This window comes from Eufriesea mexicana, unplaced genomic scaffold, assembly GCF_001483705.2.
Source record: "Eufriesea mexicana isolate 0111107269 unplaced genomic scaffold, ASM148370v2 scaffold1247, whole genome shotgun sequence".
Lineage (NCBI taxonomy): Eukaryota > Metazoa > Arthropoda > Insecta > Hymenoptera > Apidae > Eufriesea > Eufriesea mexicana.
In genome coordinates, this window is record NW_016909379.1 from 192,985 (window position 1) to 207,495 (window position 14,511).

The 14,511-nt window shown below is 32.1% G+C and overlaps 1 protein-coding gene across 1 annotated transcript; it reads right to left on the bottom strand.

Moving 5' to 3' along the window:
- Nucleotides 1–30: 30 nt before the first annotated feature.
- Nucleotides 31–12,181, bottom strand: Megf8 (multiple EGF like domains 8). Its single transcript, XM_017900475.1, has 23 exons — nt 11,883–12,181; nt 11,637–11,800; nt 11,243–11,532; nt 10,985–11,169; nt 10,580–10,892; nt 9,849–10,084; nt 9,535–9,768; nt 9,148–9,435; nt 8,863–9,000; nt 8,513–8,757; nt 7,726–8,343; nt 4,755–7,652; nt 4,250–4,674; nt 3,834–4,177; nt 3,549–3,754; nt 3,198–3,477; nt 2,854–3,055; nt 2,756–2,782; nt 2,348–2,663; nt 2,075–2,250; nt 1,495–1,748; nt 992–1,179; nt 31–923 (listed from the first exon to the last, which is right to left on the bottom strand). The coding sequence occupies exons 1-23, from the start codon at nt 12,085–12,087 to the stop codon at nt 72–74; spliced, it is 9,084 nt and encodes a 3,027-aa protein (XP_017755964.1). The 5' UTR covers nt 12,088–12,181; the 3' UTR covers nt 31–71.
- Between the last annotated feature and the right edge of the window lie 2,330 nt (nt 12,182–14,511).

The following is a 14,511-nucleotide window of genomic DNA, read 5'->3' on the forward strand; positions in this document are numbered from 1 at the left end:
TCCTTTACTATAAGTTTTGAGAGCATAAACAGACTTAAAAATAGCGAAAATGAGTGTCTACAGAAAGAAGCTCAGTTCAACGCGTGGCTGTTTCTACGTCTTAGGAACACTCTACTGTTAACTGGATAGACTCTAGTTAACAATATCAATGAACTGCCAAGAGCTAATTTAACGGGAGCTTGTCGACCACCAGGCAATCTAATGAAAACAGTGGCCACAGCCGCAACCCCATCATCGGTAGGCTCAACTGCTACCGGTCTGACGTCACTATGAAAACTAACTAATTTATTACGTCTGTTTTTTCTCTGAGGCGAACTCGGATTACAATCGTTACCATCTCGATCATAAATTATGGTAGCCGACGCGAAAGGCCTCTTAGCCATATGCAACATCTCAACAACATGTCTTCTTCGTGCTCTTCGAACATCTGCTGCCTGTTTTGTTTTCCACGCGACTACACAACTGGCTAAAAATAAAAAGAAACAAGAGAAGAATACAGAGAAAAAAACAAACAAATCAATGTGAAGTTGATCCTGTCGAAAGAAGATCATCCCATAAGCAGCTCGACCACTGATTTCTGGATGTATAGGATCAATTGCCCTCAATGCGATATGAAATTTCGTTTCCAGAAGATCATGTTTGTCCTGTGGTAATGTTAACACTAACCGATTCGTAAGATTCCTAACAATTAAGAACGTACTTCTGTTCTCAATCGTTAAAAATGTGGCCAAACCTTCTGCGTAACGTTCCATTACAATGTACCGAGGACCGGTATTCCAATTCGGTTCGGTAGAAGTGCCATTTAAAGCAAACGAAAACGTATGTGGGTGAAATTCGACAATTCTCATTCGACTAAGAGTATGCTCGTCTAACCACATACTATGTGGATCCTTTCGCCATGCGAATCTGTTGTCCAATTCAACCTGTAGATAATTCGCAGTTTAGAAGATATTTAATGACATAGGAGTAAAGGAATATTAAACATCCGTACATCTTGATATCCAGTTGTTGAATTTAATGTAACAACAAAAGAATCATCTCGAGGACTAAGGAATAGATCTAAAGCCCCTTGAGTCACATCCACCATAACTCTAATATCAACGTTCATGAAACGAGGTTGTACCATATAAAATACCGTTTGACCGGGATTCAATGGTTTAGGTTTCATTTTACATTCATCTGTAATTATTAGAAATAGTCTATTTTTCTTATATATAAATGTGCAGAAATGAATAAAAAAACAATACGTAATTCGCAAGTGGCGGAGTACTAACCATAAGGTCCTCCTGACATAATAAAATGTTACGATTCATAAAAAGTAATACTTCATTAAAATACATCATACAAGGATATGAAAAATATAGTAGAAATACATGTAACAGATAAATTTAAGAAAAGAATAATAGAATTTCTATTCCGCAAAATTGATTAAACAAAAAAAAACACCCAAACTAATATGGCAATGAAATTACATTATCTCGTCAAATAACTCACCTATTAATTTAGAATCAAAACACATCTTGTTGTCAGCTGTTACAGTCTTATAACATTGATGACCCATGATTGGTCTACCAGCATAATTTTCTTTACATTTACTGCATTGTACCATCCAGCATGGTGAACCACCAGTATTTGTACCCTTCATAGGTCCACTGGTACAAGTTGGATCACTTTCCGTATTATTACCGCAATTACACTTTTCTCCTGTTACAGGATCACAAGTGAATCCATGTCCATGGCATTCACAACTAAAAGAATTAACGTTTAAAATTATACATAGAATAACATACATATATAGAATGAATCATTTAAAGTACGACGAGTCTTTTTCTTCGAAATTATTGCAAATATTGATTAAATGGTATACAGTGGCTAATTAGACAGGTACAAAAGACTTAATGATTGTGTTTCCTACAGATTGAGATCACTATTTAATTTAAAATTGTATACTATTTAATTAAAGAAAAGAGTATATCGATCTCTTCAGTGAGTTTAAAGAATACGGCTTATCACACTTTACACAACATATTCTGTACAGTGTAAGACAGTAAAAAATTTATGAAACAGTACTAACGGTCGACATACGTCACGAAGATCTTCGGTTCCTCTAAAATAACCAGTCATACATTCGCCACATTTATCTCCTTTTGTATTATTTCCACAATTTACACATTTTGCTTTAGCTACAGGCCCTTCAACTAATTGTTTCTTTAATAATTCTATAGACATCTTCTCAATTGAATTTGGGTCCTATAAAAAAATTATATTCATTTTTATGTATGTCATACTTAAAGAAAAATGAATATTTTGATTTTCAGTTATATTTTTAATATGAAACATAAATTACCGGCACGGTCATGCTTTCATTAATACATATTCGTGTATGCCCATTGCAATACTCAAGACATGGTACACATTGTGCATTGTTTGCTGGATTCCCAACAAATAAAGGTAAACATTTATCGCATTGTGGTCCCATTGTGTTATTATGGCACTTTATACAGTCGTCCAGTCTGTCTGGACCTGCACAATTACTGTGACCATTACACTGACATTGAATTGAACAGTTGGCACCTACATAACCGAAGTCACAGCGACAAATATTTGGTTCTATGCACGTTCCTCTAACGCAACCTTGCGTACACATCGGAACACAAATTTTTCTAGAAATAAAATAGATTGTATACATATATAGAATACAAAAATTATAAATAACATATATCAATTTACAATTCATAACATATTGGAAACTCACCTTCCAAACTCATTAAATGATGATGGTCTGAAATAAATATAAAATAATTAATGAATTCTATACTCATTAGATTAATGAAGAAGAGAAAGAAAGATTACGTTTCAGTTCTATATCCATCGCCACATATGCATTCAAAACCTTCATCTAAGTCAAAACATTTTTCACTTTTTGGAGAACACGTGTGGTGTCCATTCGTACATTCATTTTCTGGTGGACACCGTACATAATGCCAAGAAAATACTGGTTTCGATACCACATTTGGAATTAACATTGTAACATTGTCTGGGATTTCCAAAGATTCTAAATAATGTGGGAATAACGTAGTTATAAGTACTGTAATCCTTCAAATGAACATTGATGAAGTTCAAAACTAAATATAAAATTAATGTTAATACAAAAAGACGATCAAATAATTTTTTTACTACATATTGTATTTGCTTACGTGGTTCAGTCTGGGGAAACTGTTGATAGTATAACATTTCACATGTTCCACCAGCTGGATGATCTGTTGGTGCTTCAAGTGAACCTTCTGTACATATTCCTTGACCTGTTATATTAGCTGAATCTAAGGAACACCACCCACAGTGAGAGTGTTTCAAACATGTACTACATTGTTTAAAAACTGAACATGGTTCAGGACAGTGATCCATATCGGAACTACGTAATACTAAACCACATACACCACCAGCACAATACAGAGGTTGATATGATGGAGAAATACACTACAATTTATTAATAAATCTAGTAAGACATCATTCATTTAATTTCATTTTTTTTATAGTGATATATTTACTTCATTAAGTTGTGTCGACCATCTACATTCTCGCCATCCACCTTCAGCGCCTGTACCTTTTAGACAACTTCTACAATCTTTGTGATCAGCACATCGTTTCTCGCATTGTGTACTTCCCATTTTAATACTTGATCTTTCAAAAATATCATCTGGTACACAATTCCAATCATATACTGGTTCTTCTGTTACTGCAAGTCCTAATTCAGCTACAAATATTTTGGAAAGAATCGTAAAAAAATTATGTACACGATTTTTAATATTTAAAAAAATTTGTTTTAATCTTACAAGTTTTCAAGACTTGTCTTGTCCACACACAACCTTCAAGACTATTACATTTCTCACAGTCACTTGCTGGACATTGTCGCTCTCCACATTGATTTACATCTGTTACTGATATTTGTCTAACACTGCATTTATTTAATTCATCACAATCTTTTTCAGATGGTATACATTTTCCATTTGGACAATTTGTACACCACTTACACACTGGCTCCTCATTTTTATAATATGGCCATTCTGCTAAACATTCAGTGCATGTTTTAAAATTTTGACATTTTCTACTCACCATCCACTCTGAATTACAAAAGATTCCATTTGATCGTTGTGCTTGAGTAACATTAATATCACATCTAAAATTTATATATATATTGAACGAATTTGAAAGTACTTATAAATATATTTACTTATATATAAAAATTTACCTGTCATCTTTATTAATTGATACTTCATTAGAAAAACAAAAGGATGCATTGTTTCCACTGATTGTAATAACAGAACAAAAAGAACATCCAAAATATTTCCTACAAGTTATTTTATCTGTCCAAAGATTACAAAGATCTTCTGGTATACTTATAAGTGTAACATGACTTTTAATTCCACCATCAAAACCACCAACTACATATACAGCATTAGATTCTGGATCAGCATGAGTCATTGCATGGGCATATGCTGGTGGAGGTGGACTTCCAATAACTTCCATATCTTTTGTTATTAAACGAATCCATAAATTACATGAATATTTATAAGCAATTAAGGAATCAGAAGTATTATGTGGATTTTGACGACCACCAAATATTACCATATACTCATCAGTAGTAACTGCAGAATGAAGAAATCTAGCTTGTGGCTGTAATAAAATATTATTCTTGTAATCAATCTCGACTTACTAGAAAAAAAATTTAATAATAATTAAGAAAATTTATTTACCAAACTATTTTTATCAGTGAGATCATCATCAAATGGTGGAAGTACAGACCACATACGAGTTTCGTAATTTAATGCGTATAATTTATTAGAAATAAATGTTCGATTTATTGCATATGTATATCCACCAAAGATATAAAAACTATCTGACTTGCTATGGTATACAGTTGAATGGCCATAAACCCCTAATGGTCCATTTCCAACAGTATTTATTGTATCCCAAGCTTCTGTTTCTAAATTGAATTCCCAAACTGTATCAAGGTAACCATATTTAGGACTGAATCCACCAATTAATATTAGACTTTCTGATTCTCCATTTCTACGTAAAGTTAATGTATGTCCAGCTAAAGGAGGTGGTTCTTTCTTAAACTCATCCTGCATAATTTGCATCCATCTTTGATTTTGCAGACTAAATTTCCAAAAATCACTTAAAGTGTTATTTGATAATCCTTGAATATTTTCTTGCTTCATTGACAAACCACCATAAACATATATTTGTTGCCTACTATGAACTATTTCAGTTGCATGGAAATATCTACCTTGAGGCATTGAAGCTTCTGAAGTAGATTCTACAGTAATAGGCATCCATGTGTTATTTTTAGTATCAAAAAGTCTTATATCATTCAGAGGACCATGACTAAGAGAATATCCTCCAAACATCCATAAACTACCCCTTCTGTCAGCAACCAATGTATGACCAAATCGAGGTAAAGTTTTTCTTAAATGATCCAAATGATCAGCTAAGTATTCAGAATTAAACAATTCAGTAAAAATTAACTGATGTTCTTTAATTTTAATCGAGCAATCACGTCCTCCATAACCAGGTGTACAAACACAACGTCCGTACCCCTTATCGCAAATTCCTTGTTTCTTAGCCGAAGTGCAATTATTGGGACATATTTCAATATCGCAGTTGATTCCTACAAAACCAACTTTACAGAAACAATTACCATTCCGACATTCTCGATTTCCAGGACAATTATTACATGTCATTATCAAATAACTTGCATTAAAACCCTCTACTTCGTCTAATTGTTTATAATGAACAGTAAGAAATCCAGATTTAGCTTCTACAGTGACTGGATAATCTGTACTCTCTGTACAATAAACACCAAGAAGTTGACTCTGATGGCTAGTCGACGATGAAACAAATTCGGGGAGTCCATCGTACACATAGACACTATTTTCTTGACAGCTAACATTAATATCATCATGTATAGTAAATTGTATTACACTTTGTGTTCCTGAGAGCATGGTGTCTGATGAAAGATCTGTTTTTGGGCTAACTATCCAAAGACACTCTCTTGTTGGAGAATCTCCAAGATGACTTTCCCATAATGACAATTGTGAGTGTCTACTACCAAGACCTTGTTTGCCATTCCCTTCTCCTCCAAGCATACCTCGAGACATACAACCATAATAACACATTCCCCCATCTCTTGGATCACCATAATAACCTTTTTTGCAACGTTGACACATATCTCCTTGTGTATTATCACGGCAAAAACATACACCAATTTGTCGATCACAAATGCCTAGATCTTTATCCCCATGCTCATTACAATTGCATTTTTTGCACCCAAAGGGAGTTGTAGCATTACCATAACTGCCAGCTTTACATTCTTCACAGTATCTGCCAGTAGTCCAATCTTGGCATTTATCACAAATACCTGGTCCTTGTATACAAGTAGAGTGATTATAACAGCCACAATTTGTTCTACAATCAGGCCCTGTCCATCCGAGGTTACATTCGCACTTATAATTAGGAGCTTCGCTACAGTAACCGTTAACGCATTTTTCATAACAAGTCTTGGTACAGTTTTCTTTGCCATCTCCATTAAAACCTCTTTTACATTGACAGCTAAAACTACCATGAGTATTTGTGCATACTGCATTAGGATGACAATCATGTAAACCCAAATCACATTCATCAACATCTGGACACTGAGCATATGCCCAACCAGATTCATCGATTTCTAAAGAGGTATTTTGATATTCATTGATGACTAAGCTACAATTGACATGAGGTTGATTGAAATCTCCTTGTACACATGCTCCTATAATAGGGTTTTCTAGACTGTAACACCATCCACAACTTAATGAGTGCAGACAACTGGAACAGTTTGTGTGTCGACTACAACTTTTACATTGATCATTGCCTGTTAGAGATGATCCAGACCTTGATGTTACTCCCATTAGACCAGCTTGGTCCATCCATTCTCGGCATAAACCAAATTGATATTCAGATGTATATACCGAAAAAGAAAAACATTCCTGCGTCGCTTCACACCAGACACACCTTCCACGTTCGTCTAAACATTGTGTGCAATTCGAACGTTGTCTACATGGAATTGGACATTGATCGAGACTAACTACCGCATTAGGTAGTCTACCTATTCTTGCACAACGAGCATCTTCTGTCCACCATTCACATAAATTACTACCAACACAAGATTCACATGAGATATAATTAGAACAATTAGCACAAGCTGAAGGAGTAATAGTTAAATAATGCCATTCGCGAATAGGATTCCCATCTTCATCCCATTCTACATCAGTTATACAACTTTCCATTTCGTTAATTGAACGTGAAAGACATTTGTTGATAATATCGCACCAACCACACGAAGAATCTGTTAAGCAATGAAGGCAATTTTTATACTGGTGGCAAGATCCGTTTTGAAATGGTTCGAGATATTCAAATGTAAAAACTTTTGGATTCTCCGTCTTTTTATTGTGGGTAATTTCCATTTTACTAGCATATGCGTAACTTGCAGTAACCATCCTTTTCGACTCAAAATCTAATAAATATCGACCTGGCAACAACATCATTTGATGTCCATCTGGCCATTTTGTTGGAATGCATTGCGATGTGTCAGCAGTTAAATTTGCAACTAATTCCTAAATAAATGTAATTAAATTTAAGAAATTTAATAAAAAAAAAATGAAAAAAGTAACAAACGGAAAAATTTACCAATTTCTGTGGATCATCATTTCTTGATACATGTAGAGTTGCACTGTTATAACTAACACAGATCTTTAAATGTTCCACTGTACTATCCCAAAAGTATTGAGGTGGTCTGAGAAAACCAATTAATCTAGCAATCATTTCTCCTCCTAGTGCTGATTCTGTTTTTGCTCCTTGCATAGATGGAACACTGAAATCTACTGTAGTAGCATTAACTATTGTTACAGAGTCAGGTTGACTAAAATTTACTGGTGGTTTATATTTTAAAAATGTCAATCCTGGTCTTTTATCCATTTCTCGACATTCTTCAACTTTTATAATTTCTGTGCCTTTTGGACCCCACCATCCTGGTATTTGTGATGGTGTATCATCTCGAAGTCCACAAACCCCATAATTGTCATCTTTATGATGGCAACGTGCATTTTGGACACACCAAGTACAAGTTCCTCGATTTAATTTATTAGATACAGATTTTTTTCCATGTGCAGTTGTACCCCATCCTCCACCAGGTTGGCCATGTATTAAACAAGAATGACAATCTCCAAGTGCAGGACAAATGCCTAGACAACGCGTTGTTTGAAGATTTGTTGTACAGTTACTACCAATAGTTCTACCATAACATATCTAAAATAAATTTTAAAAATAGTAAAATTTTATTTGTGTTAACATGTTTCGCACCGAGCCGCTTTTTCTGCACGGAATGTAAAATTTAACATGTACCACCGGTGATACACGTGGCACGGAATGTGTTAATGAAAGAATAAGGCAGATACTTTATATATTAGAAAAGTACCTCGTCTGCTGAACACCAACCACATTCTGGATTAGCTGTACATTCCATCAAACTTTTATGTCTTGAACAAATTTGTTCAGGTTCTATATTATCTTCATCTCCTGGTGCAAGCATTGGTGGTAACGTATAAGCAAGTAAATCTGCATTTACATTTCCATGATAACCACCAACTAAAAGCAAAGTATTTCCATTTCGCACATCAGCTGCATGTGCAAATACTCCTTGTTGTTTTGGGTAACGAGACTCTAGATGTCGTGATAAATGTTTTAATATAATAAAATATATAATATTAATAAAAATTATACAAATTTTACACAATTTTTATTTTAACTGCTGAAATTTTAGTTTACCTTTATCATTTAAACCTAGTACATCATGGCTTACCCAGGCATGACAGCCTAAATGATAAAGATACATTTGATTATCATAACAAATTTCTTCTTTATTATGTCTATGAGAATATCCACCAAATACAACTAAATAATTTCCTGTAAAATTTTTAAATAGAATTTATTAAGGTTTTGTTTTAATATTAATATGTTGTATATTATATTATATATTTGTCTTAATAACAATATGTCTGAAATGTATAATGATTTTATTTAATAGTACCTCTAATAAAAACATTTAATTACCTATAATATTACAAGTATGAAATGCCCGTTCTCTTGGAACATAAGTATCTCTCAAGTGTGCCCTTGGGTAATGAATTTCAGACCAAACTTTCCTATCAAGTTGAAACACAAACATTCTATCTGATAATTTGCTGAATCTTGCTACACTGGCCATTACTCCACCATAAACTAATAAAGAGTTAGTTGCATGATGGTACACAGTTGAATGTGCAACTACACGTACATCTAATTCTTTACCCCCTCTGGGATATACTTCTTTCCATCTTTCTGTGGTTGCTGTAGGATCAGCTAAAATTACAAAAAATTTAATATAACATACTTTTCCTTTTTTTTTTTATATAAAATAAAACTAATATATAGTAAATAAGCTTTATTAAGTAGACTTACACAAATTCAACTTAATTTTATATAAACTGGATGAAAATTCACCATCAACCGTACTACCACCGAACAGATAAATATAATCATTTGCTAAAGTAAGAGTATGCCGTGTTAATTGTGGTGGATAAAATGGAGAATTTTTTGCCCTCAATGTCCAGAGACGTGTATTAACATTGTAATACCATAGCTCATTAGATAAGGAACCATCTTGTACTTTTCCACCATATATAACAAAACCACCTATTAATTGTATAAGATATAAATCATAGTATAATCGTATTACTTCCTTTTCTTACAATTTCAATGGATATACAACTAACCAGCATATCTACAAGCTGCATGACCATATCTTGGATTTGGTTTAGGTAATTTATCAATTGATGGTTTAGTAGATTCATCTTCAAACGACTCATCTTTTGTTTTAGATTCTTGAATATCAATATTGTCTCCAATAGAATCTTCTTCATTTTGTTCTTCCCAATTTAGTATATCACTTTTTATATTTGAAGCATGAAGTTCTTGATAGAGATCTAGATTCTCGAGATTTCTACGATATCTAAGGTAACAACATGTAAATAAAAAATACTATTAATTACGAACTAATATTAAATTAATAGCAATAGTAAATTATACTATGCGTCCGCGAGAAGAAGGCACAACATGTTTACATTATCACGATTGACGGTCTCTTGATCACGGTCTCTTGATCACAGGCAGTGACCGCTATTGGCTAACGACGGTAACGAAGGTCATCGGTGGACCGTAGCGAGACCGATTGAAATAGGATATAGCAGCGTCAGCGTAGTCTTCCAATCGTAATGATAGTTTTCTGTTTCTTAATAGTTAACATTTAGACTGAAAGACTACGCCGATGCTACCATATCCTATCTCAATCGGTCTCGCTACGGCTCGCCGATGATCTTCGTCACTGTCTTCGATCAATGGCGGTCACTGTCTGTGATTATGGGAGTGTCGACGGAATTCATCAGCCGTAAGGAAGTAAATACGCTGAGCCTTCTTCTCGCGGATGCATAGTACATTTTATTGTTACCTTGCGGTTTGTGGGTATCGAGGCCTAGGATGTCTAGAATGTTTCCTTTTAAGATCTTCGTTTCTTCCTATTCTAACTGTACTTTTACTTGTTTCACTATCTCTAACTTCATGGATCTTTTTCTTACCATGTCCATTTTCCATATTTGCAAAATTTCGTGAACTAAATGTATTATTGTCCTTGATACTGGAAAGAACTTTCCACATAAGGGATGATGTACGCAGACCATATAATACTTTTTCATCTGCATCTGTTCGTTTTAACTCAGAAGCAAGGAGCATAGGATCCAAATATTCTGCAGATGAGATGCCTTCTATTTTAAACATACATGGTAAATAATTTTTAACACAACATATATCACAATATTTGTAATTATAATAAATAAATTAAGAACTCTTTGCTTACCTAGTTCATTACCATACTCATCTTCCCATTGACTTGCACTAAATCGATACACTTCCAAATTACTGAGTATATAATTCAGATCATAGCCACCAAAAACATACAGTGAATCAGTTTCTTTAATATAAACTGCAGTATGTGCTGCCCGTGGCTTTAATCCACCTTCTGAATGAGAAAGCCAGTGCCATCTATTTATCATATTTAATAATTAGTAAGTAACTAATTGTTATATTTAATGCAATAATAAATTTAATAACACACTTATTGCCTTCAGGGTGTGTTTTGTGTAATGAACAAGATTGTCCTGAGTATCCATTTTGACAGTGACATCGTTTTAATCCACACTCTCCACTATAATTATTGTTATTACTACAATTATTTGGACAAAGAGCTCTGGAACAATCTCGTCCACCCCAATCATTTTCACAAAAGCAAGTATTATCAATACATTTCCCATGATTTGTACAATTATTTGAACAATTTGTAACTGAAAATTCTGCATGGAAACCATCCAAAACATAGTTTGTATCACTATACAATAATATCAACATCTGCAAGAAAAGAAGTTAAAAAATGAAGTTGTTGCAATGAATTTCAATGATCATAAAATAGTCATATATCTAGCTCATTATCAAAAGATTTTATATTCACATACATAACCAGATGATGATGTTACTTGTTGTGGTTCTGTTTTTCCACTGAAACTACCTAAGAGAGGAGATCGAAAAGAATCTCCATCATAAACGAAAACATAATCATAGCTACATTCTGTTCCCATTGTACGAAAACTCAATGTAATAAATTGACGACTATTATTTGCTGTAAAATATAAACATAAAATAATTATAAATAAATGAACAATAAAGAAATATTGTTGTAAATAATGTATATAATCTTTTACCTTTTATAAGCCATTCACAATGAGAATCTTGAGTATAGTTTGAGCCCAGAGGTCCATCACTGATGACTCCCCAAGAATCAGTAAAAACCTTCCTTGTTTTATCACATGGAATTTGTTTTGGAGATGTCTGTGGAGCTAGTTTGAAGCCCCGCAACAGGCAACTCCATATAGTAATCCATATTGTGGTGGACAAGACCCACCCCATTACAGTATGTTCGCCTCACTGATGCTTGATAAAATAAAATTCATCATCCACGTTCATTGGACTATGTTTTGAGCAATTATGTTGTAAGGAACTCATATAAAGAGTCATATCTGAAAAAACAAGCTTTTATTATTTCCTTAGTGATAATTAATAACAAAATTTATTTATTATTATAAGAATAAGAAAATTATTATTATTGAATAGATAATGTAATTTTTAGAATAGAAATAATTATCTATATAAACCCTTTATTAAAACTTTTACTATATCTCTTATATAGCAATGCAATATATATGAAAAAAATAATATATTTTTGTTTACTAATAAATTAAATACGAAAATTAAAATTAAATGAAGAAGTATTAAATAATATTATTATCAATAATATGCAATAAAATTTTATTATCATAGTTGTTTATAGAAACGTTTATTAATCACTATAATTGGTTCTGTATTATAAAAACAATTTTACATCACAGTAATAGTGTTTAAGTATGCAGTGTCACAGTCACGTTGTACAATAATCATGCAAGCGTCAAACATACCGTTTATGACTAGACTTTACACTTCTTAAATAAAAAAAAATTATAATAAATGTCGATTCATAAGTACTCTATTATAAAACTTATAATGACAAATAATGAGGCGACACAACACTACGATTTTTAACGATGAACAAAAATTAAGAAACATTCTTTAACTAAGTAAATGCGATAAAACTTCAGTTGCGATTGAATCAAAACATTATGTACGTATACACACATACACGTCAGAAAAATCTGCACTATGCTATACTTTGAATAGTTGCATTCTCCGAACGCCAGTTATTTTGAAAACATGTATCTCGATTATCACTACTTAAATATTGCTAATACAAAACGATAAGTAGTAAAATAAATGTGCAAATATGAACAGACGAGAATTATCACGTAAACTCTGTTCGGCCTCGCCTGTTGACACCTTGACTGTCTCTGCATACGAGGTCAGGGTGGGGGCTCCTCGACCGCCATTAAATTCCCCTCGTTTCGAACGCGGTCTCAATATTCGAAAGTTTCCAGGGACACTTCGACTGAAAAAACGCCATACAAAATGACTTTCCGTCATAGGTTTAACTTATACTCATGTGATGTTAAATAAGCTGTTCATATATTCATGACAATGTAATTTTTTTTACAACTTTTGTATGTACGATTTTTCCGACTTTAAAACGTCATACAAAAATGGAAAATTCCCTTGTTGAATATTTAATTGGCTAAAAACATATGCTTTAATAGAACTCTTTTTGTGGGTATGAAACGTTAAAAAATTAATAAATAAAATTTCAATTAAATACAAGAGAAAACTTATGGTTTTTATTGATTCAATTTTTTAATTGTTTTCATGATATTTAATAATTTATTTAATATTAGATCTAAATTTATTGCATTTTTCGATATTATATAAAAGAAAAATTCGAAATTCATATACAAATTATGAAAAGGTAAGGAAATACATATGTATATATATACACATGCACAATATGACCGTATTGATTTTTTATAATTTTGTGTATAACTATAAAAAAAATTAGACACATATAAAACAACAATGATTACCTTTCTTATTGCATTTATTTAATAACAAATTCGAAAATTTAACTTTAAATTCCTGTTCTCAGCTAGTATTCTTAATGAATATCTATTATAAATACTTATAATTCGTTTTTTCTAAATTTTATTGAGAAAATAAATAAATATTGTTACAATAGTTAATTGCATTTACATTTTAATAATTTATATGAAGCTTTTAGTTTAAACGTTAACATTAACATTATCACATTATGGTCGTATTACTAATATTTGTATTTCTTTCATATTTAATTACCATATTATTTCAAATGCGAGGCGCTAAAATCGTATATCTTTCTTATTAATACAAATTGATTAAAAAATTTTAAAAATGCTAAAGACAACAAAGACGTGATTCAATTAATTTTTCAAAGTAATAGAAATGAATAAATAAATAAATTTCAATATAATAAACTATAAAAATTCCAAAGAATTAAAAAAACATTAATCATATTTTATTAAATTAATAATATTAATATAAAGATTTTAAGTAAATAAAACAAAAATCATATTTTAATGTTTATTTATTACGTTAAGACGTATTCAAAATTAATTTAATTATTCAACCTTCGATTTTTGATGTAATGAAAAGTAAACGACTCATGATGTGTTAACTACATATACATTATAGTCCGCGTTTTTCAAATCAGGTACTTTCAAGTTAATCGAATAATCGAGTTAACAGTTTGAAATGCAAATGCAAAAATATTACTTTTTATCAGCTTTTTTTAATATTTATGTGTGTAAAAATTTTTATAAAACTGATTAATTATTGAACTTGTAATTACTCGTTGCATATATTCGAATTAGTGTTTAA

Coding starts and splice junctions, on each gene's coding strand:
- Megf8 (XM_017900475.1), bottom strand. CDS start 12,087: ATGGGGTGGGTCTTGTCCACCACAATATGGATTACTATATGGAGTTGC. Junction 11,170..11,242: donor ACACACCCTGAAGGCAATAA/GTGTGTTATTAA, acceptor TATGATAAATAG/ATGGCACTGGCTTTCTCATT. Junction 2,783..2,853: donor GATGGATATAGAACTGAAAC/GTAATCTTTCTT, acceptor TATTTATTTCAG/ACCATCATCATTTAATGAGT.